The 15218-nt window shown below is 44.2% G+C and overlaps 1 protein-coding gene across 5 annotated transcripts in view; it reads right to left on the bottom strand.

The window, feature by feature from the left end:
- ATP8A1 (ATPase phospholipid transporting 8A1) overlaps positions 1–14393 on the bottom strand; it is a 116005-nt gene extending 101612 nt beyond the window's left edge. For 3 of the 5 annotated variants that reach the window (XM_071556560.1, XM_071556563.1, XM_071556564.1), the window contains exons 1-3: positions 14054–14392; positions 2286–2400; positions 408–507 (exon numbers count right to left, since the gene is read on the bottom strand). In XM_071556560.1, the coding sequence (XP_071412661.1) occupies positions 408–507; positions 2286–2400; positions 14054–14102 (264 nt within the window). In that variant the 5' untranslated portion in view covers positions 14103–14392. Of the gene's footprint in view, positions 1–407; positions 508–2285; positions 2401–14053 lie in introns of all 5 variants that reach the window. The other 2 variants (XM_071556565.1, XM_071556561.1) reach the window with 1 other exon arrangement.
- Positions 14394–15218: the final 825 nt, after the last annotated feature.

Raw genomic sequence — 15218 nt, 5'->3', positions numbered from 1 at the left:
CAGCTACAATTCCCATCCCTCAAAACAGCCTACATGATTACAGTTCATAAAGTTCAGGTTTTTAGGCAATACCCTCTATTGGAAGAAATGCCAACTACAGGTAACAGTTTTCTGTATATGCCAGATATTTTTCAATAGAATTTTCCTGTCACAGCAGTCTTTTTCACCTGCCAGTATCTCACTATACTTAGCCCACCTCACAGAAAAATCTTTGTGTGCATTTTGTTATCTCCAATGAGTAAATAAACCATGAACCCAAACTACATCTACACAGTACAGCTATTCTGAGAGGCCAGCAAGCTTGGAAAGAATGGTACAGCAATTTAAGTATCTCTGCAAAACACTGGCTATGGTATAAACACTCTCTTAGCAAGTCTAAAACATTAGAATTTTATTGTTGATCTTACCTGAAGTAATGCAATAAAAAGAAAAAATGCATTAGCAGCTCGTCTGAACTGGGAATAAAGGAACCTTGGCAGGAATGTGATTATGTTGTACTTTGCAGTGCTGAGAGAAAGAGACAAAAACACACGCTATTATTACAGTACAAAAATTTCTTCAAATTATTCTTTCCCTCTCATATACAAAAGATTTCAAATGAAAAAGAAGTTTCTGTGTTTTCTGTGCTAGTAAATATTTGTTTTGGTTAAAGTGAAACTGAATGACTTCTACAGTGACATCCTGCAGGTTCCATGAGGCAGCTCACCCAAGGAAGCTCCAACCACCCACATCAACATGGCACAACTGCCATGCTGAGGTAAGAAGGTCCCTCCTCACCTAACTCTGCTCCATGGGAAGCAGTCAAGCCTGCTGCCTTTCAGTTACAGGCAATAAGGAGAGGAAAAAAATAAAGAGAAGTTAGGAGCCAAGCAGTTACACCACACCTTCTGGGGAAGCTGGCAGGGCAGGTGGCAGGCCTTAAGGACCCTGTCCTGAGGGTTATGGCATACAGTGGGCTGAGAAATGCCCTCCAGTGGCTACAGATCAGACAAAATTCTTGAGGTGTAACAAACATAATGAGGAGGGTGCAAAGTCAGCATTGAGGAAATGTGGAGCTTCTGCACTGAGTATAAGGTTGCATGACTCAATGCAAAACCCTAATAACAGGATCAACTGAATTGAAATTATGCATTTAAGAAGTAATTTGAATTATGAAAATTAGTTAAAATACAAAACCTGTACCCTTCACTGAATGAAAAGTTCACTTTTTTATTTTAAACCAATAAATGTTGTATATTAAGCATGATTTTGCTAGGCTAGGAGAATGTAATTCTTCCTAGTATAACAATCTCTGCTAAGCCATCATCACAAAATATTTGAGTTCCTAGTTCTTTGTCAGCCTTACAGCTGTTTAAGAACAGACTGACACCATCCAAAGTCCTAAAACAATCAATGTGAAAACAACATGCCAAAAACTTATTGGCAAAACAGTTGTAAGAATATTCTAACTCCTTTTTAAGCCATTAATATTTACTTTGACTTTGCATAAAAGTCAATTTAAAGAGGGAATGAATGTATCCTGCAAAAAGAGCTCAATACTGTCAAGTAACAAAACAGAAGACAGAAAAGACAAGTTGTATACACCAACAAACAGCATTATAAAGTTTCTCAAGGTCATGCAAAATCCCATCACATTATTTTCAATGTCTACAAAATTTCTGTACATTATCAAAGGTACCTTCAGAAAACACACCTACTTGGGTTATAGATACTTGGCATTCATTTCTTTTGAATTTTAAAAGAACTGAGAATGTTATCAGATCGAAACATACACTACTTAGGTGTATTTAGTGTGCGACTTAAAATTCGTCAAAAGCAAACACAAAGTAAACCATCAGCTGAATCCCTAAAGCCTGAATTTTAAATTCAAAACTGGCTTCATAAGCAACCACAGCATCTTTATAACAGGCTGACTTAAAAAGACAAGTGTTTCCAAAGCACAAACAATGCTGTGCTCAAGTGCAATACATTTGCATTGGAATTCAGCTACCAGGAACACATTCAAAGTTGAAGTGAATGGAAACCTGAAGAACAAAATTCATCTTCTAGGGACATGCTGATGGTACAGCTGTAAAACATCGGTACCTTCCCCACCCTGTTCTGAAAAATTCAGAAGGCCAGGTTTGTAACTGAAACAGCTCCACTTGTCTCCTCATTTCACTTCATTCTCCCTGCTAGAGTCTGAGACTGTAAGTGGTGGTCAGAGAAAATGACAGAAGTGGAATAAACAAAATCTTTTTATTTTTGCTATGCAACATGCAGTGTTTCAGCATTTTTGTCAATACCTGACATGATTATTGCAGAATTTGGTTAGCTGGGGCTGATTGATGAATATAGTTCTCACTTCCTCTTGATCAGCTAGGGAAGTTTTCTCAGAAACATCCTCTGTCTTCTCATAACCTGAAAAAACATAGCATGATTTCCCATATAAATAGATTTACATGCACAAGATTCAAGGCACTTCATGACACACAAAAGACATCTATTGCAAATATGTGTATTTGCATTTCTCACACGTAATGACCCCTGAAAAAACAAAGTTTTCTTCAGTATAGTACAGACGATTAGTAAAAATCTATACTCTCCACCCCCACAATCATTGCCTTGCCACAATAACTGAGAGTGGTCTCATAGTGACATCCGCCAGCTACCTCTACATTCATGATTTCATCTTATCAGATCCTATTGGGATCTTGTGTCTTGCCAGTTTGTTTAACTGTTCTCTAACCTGGTCCTCCTCCAGTAAGGTAAGCCTTTCTTCTTTCAGACTTTCCAACTGTTATCAGGAAGCTGAGGCTCCTGAAGACTGAAATTATCACTAGAAACTAAAGAGGAGAAGATGCTGTGTACTGAACCCTTTTCTGTGTCCTTTTACTCCAGGTTCTCTTGTCACATTCACCCTGCAGGCCGGTGTTTCCCACAGTCATCATCTTCCTGCTGTTACATCTTGTTCTAGTTATAGGGGCCGGACTACTTTATCACTGTGTGGGTATAACCAAAACTACTCCCTCTTTGTAATTTCTGATAGACTGTTAATAATGGATCGTTTGCAACAGCTGACACCTCAGGCTGGGTGTTAAAGAACTCTGTAAGGCAAGGGAGTGTTTGTCTTCACACCAGTGACTCAGCTGTAGAAACTCCCCTCTGGGGAGGCATCAGCACCTTCACACCCAGCCCACGGGGTCATGTCTGCTAATGGGCCACTAGGGACTGGCATAATAGGCACCTGCAACAACCTAGACCATCCAAGATTCCAAGAATATGTCATGACTCACAGAGTTAAATCACGCTCTGTGAAACTCTGGCTTGGGGGAAGTACTGAGCATTCCCATATGAACCTAAGCATATATAATCTTGGCGTTTGGGGACTTCTGGTACCACAGGTCTATGGGACCAGATGGGATCCATCCCAGGGTGATGAAGGAGCTGGCAGAAGAGCTTGCCAAACCGCTCTCCATCATCTTCCAACAGTCCTGGCTCTCTGGGGAGGTCCCAGATGATTGGAGGTTGGCGAATGTCACCCCAATACACATAAAAGGGCTGCAAGCAGGACCCTGGCAACTACAGGCCTGTCACCCTGACCTCCGTGCCTGGCAGGGTTATGGAGCAGTTCATCCTGAGTGCAATCACACAGCACCTTCAGGGTGGACAAGGGATTAGACCCAGCCAGCATGGGTTTAGGAGGGGCAGGTCCTGTCTGACCAACCTGATCTCTTTCTACGATCAGGTGACCCACCTGGTGGATGAGGGGAAGGCTGTGGATGTGGTCTATCTGGACTTCAGCAAGGCCTTTGATACCGTCTCCCATAATATACTCCTGAAAAAGCTGGTAGCCCATGGCCTGGACAAGTGTACCCTCTCCTGGATTAAGAGCTGGCTGGAGGGTCGGGCCCAGAGAGTGCTGGTGAACGGAGCTGAATCCAGCTGGCGGCCAGTCACCAGTGGTGTTCCCCAGGGGTCTGTATTGGGTCCAGTCCTGTTTAACATCTTTATTGATGATTTAGATGAGGGGATTGAGTCCATCGTCAGCAAATTTGCTGATGACACCAAGTTGGGAGGGAGTGTCGACCTGCTGGAAGGCAGGAGGGCTCTGCAGAGGGATCTGGATAGACTTGAGAGATGGGCTGATTCCAATGGGATGAAGTTCAACAAGGCCAAGTGCCGGGTCCTGCACTTTGGCCACAACAACCCCCTGCAGCGCTACAGGCTGGGCACAGAGTGTCTGGAGAGCAGCCAGGCAGAAAGGGACCTTGGAGTACTAATTGACAGGAAGCTCAACATGAGTCAACAGTGTGCCCAGGTGGCCAAGAAGGCCAATGGGATCCTGTCCTGTATCAAAAACAGCGTGACCAGCAGGACCAGGGAAGTGATCCTTCCCCTGTACTCTACATTGGTGAGGCCACACCTTGAGTACTGTGTTCAGTTCTGGGCCCCTCAGTTCAGAAAGGATATTGAAGCGCTGGAGCGGGTCCAGAGAAGAGCAACAAGGCTGGTGAAGGGACTGGAGCATAAGTCCTATGGGGAGAGGCTGAGGGAGCTGGGGTTGTTTAGCCTGGAGAAGAGGAGGCTCAGAGGTGACCTCATCACTGTCTATAACTACCTGAAGGGAAGTTATAGCCAGGTGGGGGCTGGTCTCTTCTCCCAGGCACTCAGCAATAGGACAAGGGGGCAAGGGCTTAAGCTCTGCCAGGGGAAATTTAAGTTGGATATCAGAAAAAAATTCTTTACAGAGAGAGTAATCAGGCATTGGAATGGGCTGCCCGGAGAGGTGGTGGATTCACCATCCCTAGAGATTTTTAAACACAGATTGGACGTGGCGCTGGGTGCCATGATCTAGTAAATGGACTAGAGCTGGACCAAGGGTTGGACTCGATGATCTTGGAGGTCTTTTCCAACCCAATCAATTCTATGATTCTATGATCCAGAGGAGATCCAGAACCTCAACAGGACTGTGACTGCCACTCTCAAAAAGACTGCAACCCTCATCCTCACCAACAGGTTTCCTTTCCTTTTACTTTGCACTTAGGGGGACCACGTGGTGCTCAGCACAAGGGATAATGTAAACTATTCTGTTCGTGTCCCAGGGCGCTGGGTTATACATATGGTTTTGTGGGTTAAAATCAGTTTTTCTCTGGATCATTGTATTTATCATAATCTTTTCAGTAAATCGTAACTCTGAGTTGTAGTCTCTCTTGAGTTGGGTTCATTTCTCTTGATGGTTTATCTTTAAACCAGCATACATGTGAAGAAAAAGAAGGGCTTCTACAAGCTGCTCACCAGATCAAACCTGAGGTAGACTTTGACTTTGCTAGCTAAACCCATCCCTCTCTATTCCTCTAAACCATCTGTCCCTGCTTTCACCTCTTGTAGGTTCCCTTTTTATGCCTGAGTTTTGTGAAGGACTTCTTGCTAACTCATAGAATCATAGAATGGTTTGGATTGGAAGGGACTTTAAAGATCATGTAGTTCCAATCCCCCTCCCATAGGCAGGGAACCTTCAAGTAGATCAGATTACTCAGAGCCCCATCCAATCTGGTCTTGAACAATTCTAGGGTCAAGGAGCCCACAACCACTCTGGGCACTGGTTCAGTGCCTCACCACCCTTACAATAAAGAATTTCCTCCTAATACCTGATGTAAACCTACCCTCCTTCAGTTTAAGGAAGGCCTTGTTGAAATTTATAAGGTTCACACAGGCCCACCTCTCAAGCCTGTTAAGGTTCCTCTGTGTTTCATCGTTGGCAAACTTGCTGAGGGGGCATTTAATTTCACTGTTCAAGTCACCAACAAAGATGTTAAAAAGTGATAGTCTTGATACCAACCCCTAAGAAATGCACTTGCCACTGCTTTCCACTGAGCTGTTGACTGCAACTCTTGGCAGTGCAACCACCCAGACCATTTTTTTATCCACTGAGTGGTCCATCCATCAAATCTGTTTAAAGAAACAGATGTTGTGGGGACAGTATCAAATGCCTTGCTTCATGCAGTCCTACTGCCACCTTTGCTTGATTTCTTGCTCATTGTGATGGCCAAGTCTTGAGATGCAAGAAGTGATCCCTGGAAGCCAATATCACTAAGTTGGTTAATCTTAGTTGGCTGGGCTCATTGGTTAATGAGATACCATTCCTTCCCTTGCTACAAATTTTCCTCATGAATTATTCCCAGAGAAGTGACATCAGTATATTGTTCATTTTGTGTGGGCTTAACTTGAAATGCTATTATTAGACTCACTGAGATTCCCAGCACCTGCCTCCACTACTCCAGTGAAAGCTGAACTTTGTGCATATTCTACAGACTATGAGGAACCTTGTGCCAACCTGCATCTGGGCCTTTCATTTGTAAAGGGGGTGCCAAAGTATTCTTCTCTCTCAAGGCTTTTTATTCTTTTGTCAACCACTCAGCCATTACACTGATGGTAATAGGCCTAAGCAGATTATTCAGGCTGGAGCTTGTACTGTAAAAACAGGTCTGGCATAAACTAATCACCATAAAGTTTTAACATTGTAACAATAATCTGTGTGTGTACAGCTGCTTGTTGAATAAACACTGTCCCTTCTGTATGTCAAGTATGAAAAAGACACAGAAAAAACCTTTTTTTTTAGGCAACTGAATACATTAGAATGTATAGCATGTCAAGAATAATTGAGGCTGCACATGAAAACTTCAAGCTTATTTCTAGTATGTTCTAGAAATCTTCATAAACAGGTTATGCAAAATCCAAGTTGTTCTCCAGTCCACTGGCCCACTATATTGACTCTCACCTATTAAATCCAGAACATACATTTCAAACACAACCCTGCAAGGTCAAGTCCACACATTGTGCAAAGGGTCAGGAAAAATTTCTCATTTCATGCCATTTGTCATTCAGAATGCCGAGACTATTATGACACAGGAAATCCACTACTACATTCACCCACTGCAATTTCTCCATTTCCTTCCTTTCAATTCACCCAATGAAAGGTACACATCCAACACACTTCTATTCAAATTTCAGTATATATATCAAGTAGTCTCTTCAGAAGAAGGGCAGACAGCCTAACAGACTTGCCCACCTGAAAAAGTGCACCTACCAGACTAAGCACATAAATACCTATCCTTGCATTATCTCTACTTGAAGGGGCAACCATTATACAACTGGCTATGCACAACCTCCACCACACAGTGCCATGAAAAAATATCCCTGTAAGAGAAATGGATATAGGTACATCTTTAAGACAACCAGGTTTCACTCAAGCCACAGGTGCACATCCAGTCACATGCTTAGACTTGACTGAGCAGAAATCCATCACATGGTGAGCATACCTTCATTCTGAGTATGGGACACTCACTGTCCAGTTGCGCCCTGAAGAAGCAAACCTGAGACATGGCTCCTGTAAGAGTATGTAGGTGGAAAATCTAGAAACTATTGTGTCTGAAGTACCAACCTAGCCTGACCAAATTCAGGAAATAAGGAGAGTTTTTGGATTTGTGGAATGTACTACTTTAATTTTTAAGCATTCATTTAAAAACTGGGCCAGTATAGGCCTTGGAAACTGGCAGAAATAGAGTTAAAACAAATGTTAGCAGACCTTAAACACTATATAATACCTGTTTGCTAAAAAGACTGCCAAACTACAGATGTACATTTTCCTATCTCTGTATTATGGCATTTATTCCTTCTTTAATCAAAATGACAACAAAAAGATGCTGAGATTAATAAATTTTCACCACCTCCCCTCCTTCTTCCTTGAATTAATTTTTTTCAATTTTCACCTAAAAATAAATCTTAGGATTTAAGTTCTGAGCCTCATGCTTAGCCTTCTATACTCTGCAGCTACAGCCCTCCTGCCCTAGGTGTGTTATGCTGCTCTGAAAGCTTTAAAGGTTACCCATGTCCCATCACCTCCCTACCTACACTTTTAAATCTATTCACTAGAATACACACAGACCTGACTGATACACAAAGCTCAGTATCCAGGAGATAAAATTTTCCTCCTGGTTTGTGTGAAAACACCCAAAGGAGATGCTCACCATGAGGACTGTGAAGGGTCTTGAGGGGAAGCCGTATGAGGAGCAGCTGAGATCACTGGTCTGTTCAGCCTGGAGGAGACTGAGGGGATACCTCACGGCAGTCTACAACTTCCTTGTGAGGGGAAAAGGAGGGGAAGGCACTGATCTCTTCTCTATGGTGATCAGGGACAAGACATGAGGGAACAGCATGAAGCTGTCAGGGTAGGTTTGGGCTGGATATTAGGAAAAGGTTCTTGACTCAGAGGGTGACTGGGCACTGGAACAGAATCCCCAGGGAAGTGGTCACAGCACCAAGCCAGATGGAGTTCAAGAAGCATTAGGACAATGCTCTCAGACACATGCTGTGATTGTTGGGGTTGTCCTGTGCTGGGCCAGGAGCTGGACTTTGATGATCCTTGTGAGTCCCTCCCAGTGCAGAGTATACTATGATTCTATGAATGTGTATGAACTCAGCCTATTAATTAAATAAGCAGAAGATGGCCTATCATAAAAATATTGCCTAAAAGAAACCATAGGAAAAAATAAAAGCAGACCTATAACTGAAAATGGCAGAGAAATTTCATCAGATCATCCCTTTGTGTAAGTAGCTACAGTTTTCATAAAGGTGTGTTTGAAAAGGATGCATTTCACACACAAGATGAATTAAAAAGAGGTGGTTGCCCTTCTAATCCACTAAAAGGTTCCAATAGAAGAGCATTGACTCAAACATTCCGAAAGTTTACAAACAAAAACTCCTCAGTTACAGAATCAAGACAGGAAGAATAACAAACCCATAACACATGCACAGACAACAGCAAAGCATCAGTCAGTCATTACAAAATTCTGCTTATGATAAAGCAGAAGAAGAATGAACTCAAGATGAAGTATTCATTCTAATTTCTCTCTCTCTCTTTTTAAGCAGTTATTACTGTGTTACAGATATTAAACTAATGTCAACCTAACTTGCTTCTTGTCTGTTCCTCACTCTAAGCTGTAAGAAAAAACATTGTTCCAAGGCTTAAAAGAAAAAAGTAGCATCACTCATTTTGGCCTAAAGGCTGCAACAATTTAAGGTCAAAACGAGTTCTGAAATAACTCTTAGTAATAATTTTTAAGTCTTACAACTAGCAAAACAGCAATTATCACAGATCAGATAGGAACTGTTTTGCTGCCATTCAGAAAGAACAAATATATTCCAAAACTTTTCATCCTCTGCTGTGGTTTGCAGCAGTTGACATTTAACCAGGTTTGAGCTGTTAGTTAACCACAGCTGAATTACTGCACAGATTCCATGACAAACACTCTTACGTGTCCCCACTGACAGAAAAGCACCTAACTTGAAAAAAGTTGCAAGACAGAACTTTAAAAAGAATAGGAAATGCAGAGACATCATACTATTCTGACAACTCATTATGCAAACAATGTGAAGTTTCAGAATGAATTCCATCTTAATATTCAGAATCACACTTTCTGGCCATGTATTTTGATTATTTTATTATTATATGACACTACAGGGCCAAAACCAATTAAAATGTTCTTTAGTATCAAAGGATTTCAACTATTACCCTAATAAAGAAGTTCATTTACCAAGCTGTTGCATAATGTAGAATGACCATACACAATATTTTGTCCTGCAGTCTGAAAGTCATTTGCTAGCAGAACACAGAATTTGGTAATTACTGATGTATAAGCGCACCACCACAATTTTCAATCAAAGGCACTCAACAAATAACTGAGGTTTTGGTTCAGAATTTCCTTCAATCTGTTCAATATTAAAGAACAGAGGTAAATCATATGCAAGGGTGGGAAAATGCAAGAAAAAATTTGAAACAGAATTGTTGTCAATTCTGAAAGTATGGAGACTGGGTAATTACTTCCACAGGGTACAAAGCTGTACTTGAAGAAATATTCAGAGCAAAATCTGTACTTTGCATAGAATACATGTTTTCAGTTTTGCCAGCAAAAGAATAATATCTTTAACAATTAAGTCCAAATAAACAAGTGACCAGTAAAACAAACAAACAAACAAACAAACCAAATTAAGCCCTCACACCAACTCAAGCTTCCAAAAAGAGAACCCATTGAAGACCACATTTCATTTCCAAGAATAAATCTGGAAGCAGCAACTCTCGTCCAACACACAGTATCTGCAGGGACTCTTTCTAAGCCAGTTTTGATTAAAAAGTTTCTAAACTAGTAAAACAATTCTATTCTCATCCTAAATCCAAACCACAGCACTGTACCAGCTGCTAGGAAGTAAATTAAGTCTATCCCAGCCAAAACAGGACAGTCAGTTTGCCAGCTCTAACTCCCGAAGAATGTGGCACAGTTCCAGAAGGAAATCATTACCAAAAATAAGATGTCTTTGGAATTATTTGTTGTAATACTGTGACAGACATTCAGTGACAGAACACGCAACGAGAACCTGATCCATCAGTCTGTCCTGAGGAGTCCGAGCACAGAAAGGAATTTAAATGACCTGTATGAACCTCTGGTACCGCTGAGACGGCCAAGCTTGTTCTAGAAAAAACTAGACCAAGTTTTTTTCCCTGTTCTGAAATGTAGGGATCTCAACACAGTCTGCAAAACAGACTCGGCAGAAAAAAAACCAGACACAAGTGACTATGAGAACCACATCCAGTACAATGCTATATAGTCCTAAAGACCATGAGTAGTAACACCTAAGGATATATTAGGCACTACAAAAACAGATAGTCTGATGAAGACAATCTGATTGCTACTACAGAATTTCAAAATACACTCCTTCTTCACAAGAAAGTCACCTCATCTTGCACAAGTTCAGCTTTACCTTGTTTTCATACAGGCATTTACCTCCACTAACATGGAGAACTAGTTATTACCCACTGGTTTTGGTAGACAGCACCATGGCACCTCAAATCTCTACCCTTTCTCCATGACCTAATATATTTCACTGAACTCCACCAACATGCAGGGGAAAAGGATTAATGCTTCAATCTTCAAAGAACCCTAATAACTACCAAGCACAATTCCACTCTCCCAGAATCTATCAAAAGAAATAAAATGCTTTGAATTATTCCATTTCATATTATTTAATAGATGCATATATTAACTGTGAAGCTATACATAGCTACAATAACCATAGTTAGTTACTGTATTTAATAAAGCTTGATATAGGTCACACTACTCAAAGATTCCCATGTGCTTTGCAATTGCAGAATAGATGACACCAATTCCTAACTTTGTTTAAGAGGGCCAGATCTTCTATGCCTTGAGTGATACACATACCACTTCAGAACTGTAGCATTTCGTAGGCTACTGGTAAGCAACAGGTGCTCTTGGCAACAGGGATAAAGGACACAAAAATCTATTAAAACAAGGTTCTAAGCATGCCCAGTTATCTTTTATCTGCCACGAAGCACCTACAGAGATTTGGAAGAATGGCACAAAATCAGTAGTTCCTCTTTGTTCAAATTCCTTTCTCTGTGTGGGTGACATGTTGTCTTAGAGACTCCAGAACACCTACCATTTTTATTTTGCAATCATTTACAGACTGTAGTGTAAATTCTTCTGTGCAACTGTTGACCAATTCTTTTGAATGATATATGTGCACATCGTTCTGACAGTTCTGACTTGGCTTGTTTCATCTGAGCACAACAGCTGACTTTTTCTAATAACAGTATTACTATCTCTTCATGTGAAATCAAGCTTAGTTCTGAGATGATGTCAAGACAGTCCAGCCTGATAAGGTAGTTCACGATCCATGGAAAAGGTCTCTAAAAGAGAAATTAGCTGCTGCAGTGACAGGAGAGAAAATGAGGTTTTAATCCCACAGATACAATACAAAATTCTAGCATAAGGAAAGTAATATTAAGCTTGTCCGTCAGATCACCACAAGCCTTATGCTACTCTAAAGAACGGTGCACACCGTAACAGCCCTCGTGACAGCTGTTGTTTGTGATTACAGTACTACCAGTGACTTCCAAGGAGCACAGAGAGACATTGCCAGCAAAAACTCTGCACTGTAGCTAAGATTTCGGTGGTGTTCTCTGAAAGCAGCCTTATCATCACTTTGCACAGAGTTTATCTAAGAGCCTTGTGTGATGGCCAGAGCTAGGGTTTTACAGATGCTGTATGTCCCTGTCAAGCGCTAGAGATGAGATGCACATTGCAGAGTGCTGGAGTTCTCTTTTTGAGAAAATAGCAATGTTTACTTACAAAGAACTGTTTAAAAATGCCAACTACATAGTCCAAATACTAGACTTGGAAGCCATTTGCCTCAAAAAGAAAAAAGGAAGAGACTTATATTGGTTTCACTGTGAATGTTGTATAAACAAATGAACTAAATATAAATAATATGAACTAGTAAGTGTCACACTATTATAAGATTAAGAAAACTAACAAACTTAAAATCATTTTTCTTCGAGTAGTGCTATACATAGTATGGTATAGTATGCGTCTAGCTCCTCTGGTATGATGGAAAAAACTACCATATTATTTAGCAAAAGTTAAGTTTCTTAAAAGACATTTCATACCTATTTTCAGTCCTAAAGAAAGTTTTTTTGAGAAACCTCTTAAATTCTGCATTCAACTGTTTCACAGTCATTCAACCTTGTTCAAGTAAACTGTACTATTTTTTTCCTTTCACTGCAATTGCACGTTTTAGTCAGTTACCTTTAGGAAACAAATTTGTACACTTGATAATCATTAAGAATTCTGTAAATAGATAATTTCAAAGAGAGCGCCTATTTTCCCTATTTATTGATGCACTGTTCAGCTGTTAGTGAAAGCTAACTCTCTGGAATAACAATAAATGGAAAAAACCTGAAATTAAGCACTGAAAAATTGGAAATTTAAGTCATCCCATTATATACATCCACTAATCACTGAGTATAGCAGGACAGGGTCTCTGGTTGTAAACACATTTCAAAAGTGTCCCTGAAAGGATGCACATTCTTCCTTCTCAGAAAAATGCATTCCTCTCTTTCTTGGCCAGCTAACATCTCCTAGGCAAAGGCAGAGCCAGACCTCCCACAAGCCTGCTTCTGGGGCAGGAAGGTTTGTAATGTGGTAAAAACGGAAAAGAACATCAAGCTAACAGCCTATTTCCAATATATGTTTCTTTGTGCTTCTTCTAGCACAAAATAAATAAATAAATAAAATAACCTTTGTTTGGAAGGAAGATACAGGCAGAAAGTTCTGCCTCTCTATACAGCCAAGAAAAGCCAGGAAAAAAAAATCAACCTGATGTACTGTTTAAGTGTGAAAATTTTCAGACAAGGGAATAAACCCTTCAGACCTGTCTCAAGGAAGTATGTGCCATTACCGGGACACTGCTATTGTTACCTACAGCAACCAAAAATCGCAGACTGCAGTGTTGTCCCAACAGACTAGTGCTTTGGTGTCCCCGATTTCAAATTTTACTTTTGCATGCAATAAATCTTATCGCGATGCAATTTCAATGCAGAGATCCTTTTCACAAGGGAGCTGCTGAAGGCTGAGCAACTCCCTCACTTAGGCACGAGACATCAGCACGGTCCGAACCAACCAGGCACATGCCTTGTATCAGAAACCTTTATTTCTCATGATCAGTACACGCTACACACAAAAGAGGGATTTCAGCTTATTCCCGGGCCGAGGACCGCACGCCATGAGCCTCCGCTGCCGCTCGGGGTGGGCGGGCCACGCAGCCCGACACACCGAGGAAAAGGAAACCACCGCTCGCCCGAAACGCTGCCATCGCCGAGGGGCACAACCCTGCCCGGGGCTCATCAGGGGGCATCGGCATCGGCTTATGGCATCGGCAGCCATCCACACGGCGCCTCCCGGAGAACACGCACGCTGACCCCACTCATGCCCCAGCGCGGGGGTCGCTGCCGGGCGGGGCAGCTCCCGCCGTTGCAGCCCCGCCGGGGGCGCACAGCGCGACCAGAGGCCGCGGCGAGGAGCGCGGCGGCGGCAGCGCAACAGCGGCTCCCGCCGCCTCCTCCCGGCCAGGCGGCGCAGCCCTCGCCGCGGCTCCGCGCCGGACCGCTGGCCGGAACCCCGTCCCTCCCTCCGGGCGCGGAGAGGCGGGTGGCTCTTACCCTCTGCGCGGGAGCGGATCTCGGACACGGTTTTCTGCACCGCCGGCATCGCCGCGGGCAAGGGGCGCTGGCGCGGCCGCCTCCCTGCACCTGTCGCTCCCGAGCGCGCCCTGCGCTGCAGCGAGGCCCGGGGCGAAGGCGGCGGGTCCCGGCGGCGGCTTCTCCTGCAGCCCGAGGCGGCGGCTCCTGCAGCCCGAGGCGGCGGCTCCTGCAGCCCGAGGCGGCGGGCTCGCCCCGGCTACGACGCTCCCCGCTGGCGGCGCCGCTGCTCACTGACAGCCGCGGCGCCCGCGCTCCGCGCTCGCCCGCCGCCTCCGGAACCTACCAACTCCGCCCTCCCCCCCCCGCCTCCTCGTCCCTCGGCGTCCTGCCGCCACCTCCCCGTTCGCCCGGTGTCGGGTTGCGGGGTCGGTGCGCGTAACCGGGCACTGGCACTGCGGCGCTCTGTGCCCCGCTCCTGCAGCGAGCGAAGCGTTCCCGACGCGCCCCCACCCCGCGGCGCGAGGGCAGTGGAGGGCGCCGAGCCCTGGGCCGCTGCCCGGCAGTGGGGGCGGCGGGGGAAGCCCCGGGGAAGGGCGGCCGGAGCTCCGGCAGCCGCGGCGGGAGGGCACCCGGGACCGGAGAAGGAAGCGTCGGGTGCCGGGTGGGGCGATGGGGGCGCCCCAGGCGTTTGGAGCCCGGCGGCCCGGGCAGCGAAGGTCACGGGGGCGGAGGGCAGCAGGCCTTGCAGAGCTGCCCAGCCGTGATTATGTGCAGAGCGAATTCTGCCCTCCCTCCCTCGGTCTCGTACACTGCTGAGCGAGATGTAAATGGAGCAGGGGCGCGGTGGGGGCCGGGAGGCGTTAATCTAGAGAGGGAATTTGAAACGGTGCTCCACAGCCCTCATTCCGTGGAAGAGAGGGTTGGTGTTGCGCTCCGTTTGACAGGCAGCCTCCAAACTCTCGCCCAGCTTTTTATTTTTAATCTCTTATAAGTCAGGATGCCGCAGTTTGACAGCCGTGAGTCAGTGTGAATCCAGGCTCTCCGCCCGTGTGGGCTGTTGGAAGGGGGTCCCAGGAGCAGCGGCAGGTTCTCTCGGAGGCTGAGCGTGACACCGGCTCGTCTGCAACTGGCTGAGCACTGCGGCTGCGGCGTGTCGTCCCTCTGTCTCGGTAGAAACAGCCAC

Source organism: Pithys albifrons, chromosome 5 (genome assembly GCF_047495875.1).
Source record: "Pithys albifrons albifrons isolate INPA30051 chromosome 5, PitAlb_v1, whole genome shotgun sequence".
Lineage (NCBI taxonomy): Eukaryota > Metazoa > Chordata > Aves > Passeriformes > Thamnophilidae > Pithys > Pithys albifrons.
This window is presented reverse-complemented; position numbering and strand designations above follow the sequence as displayed.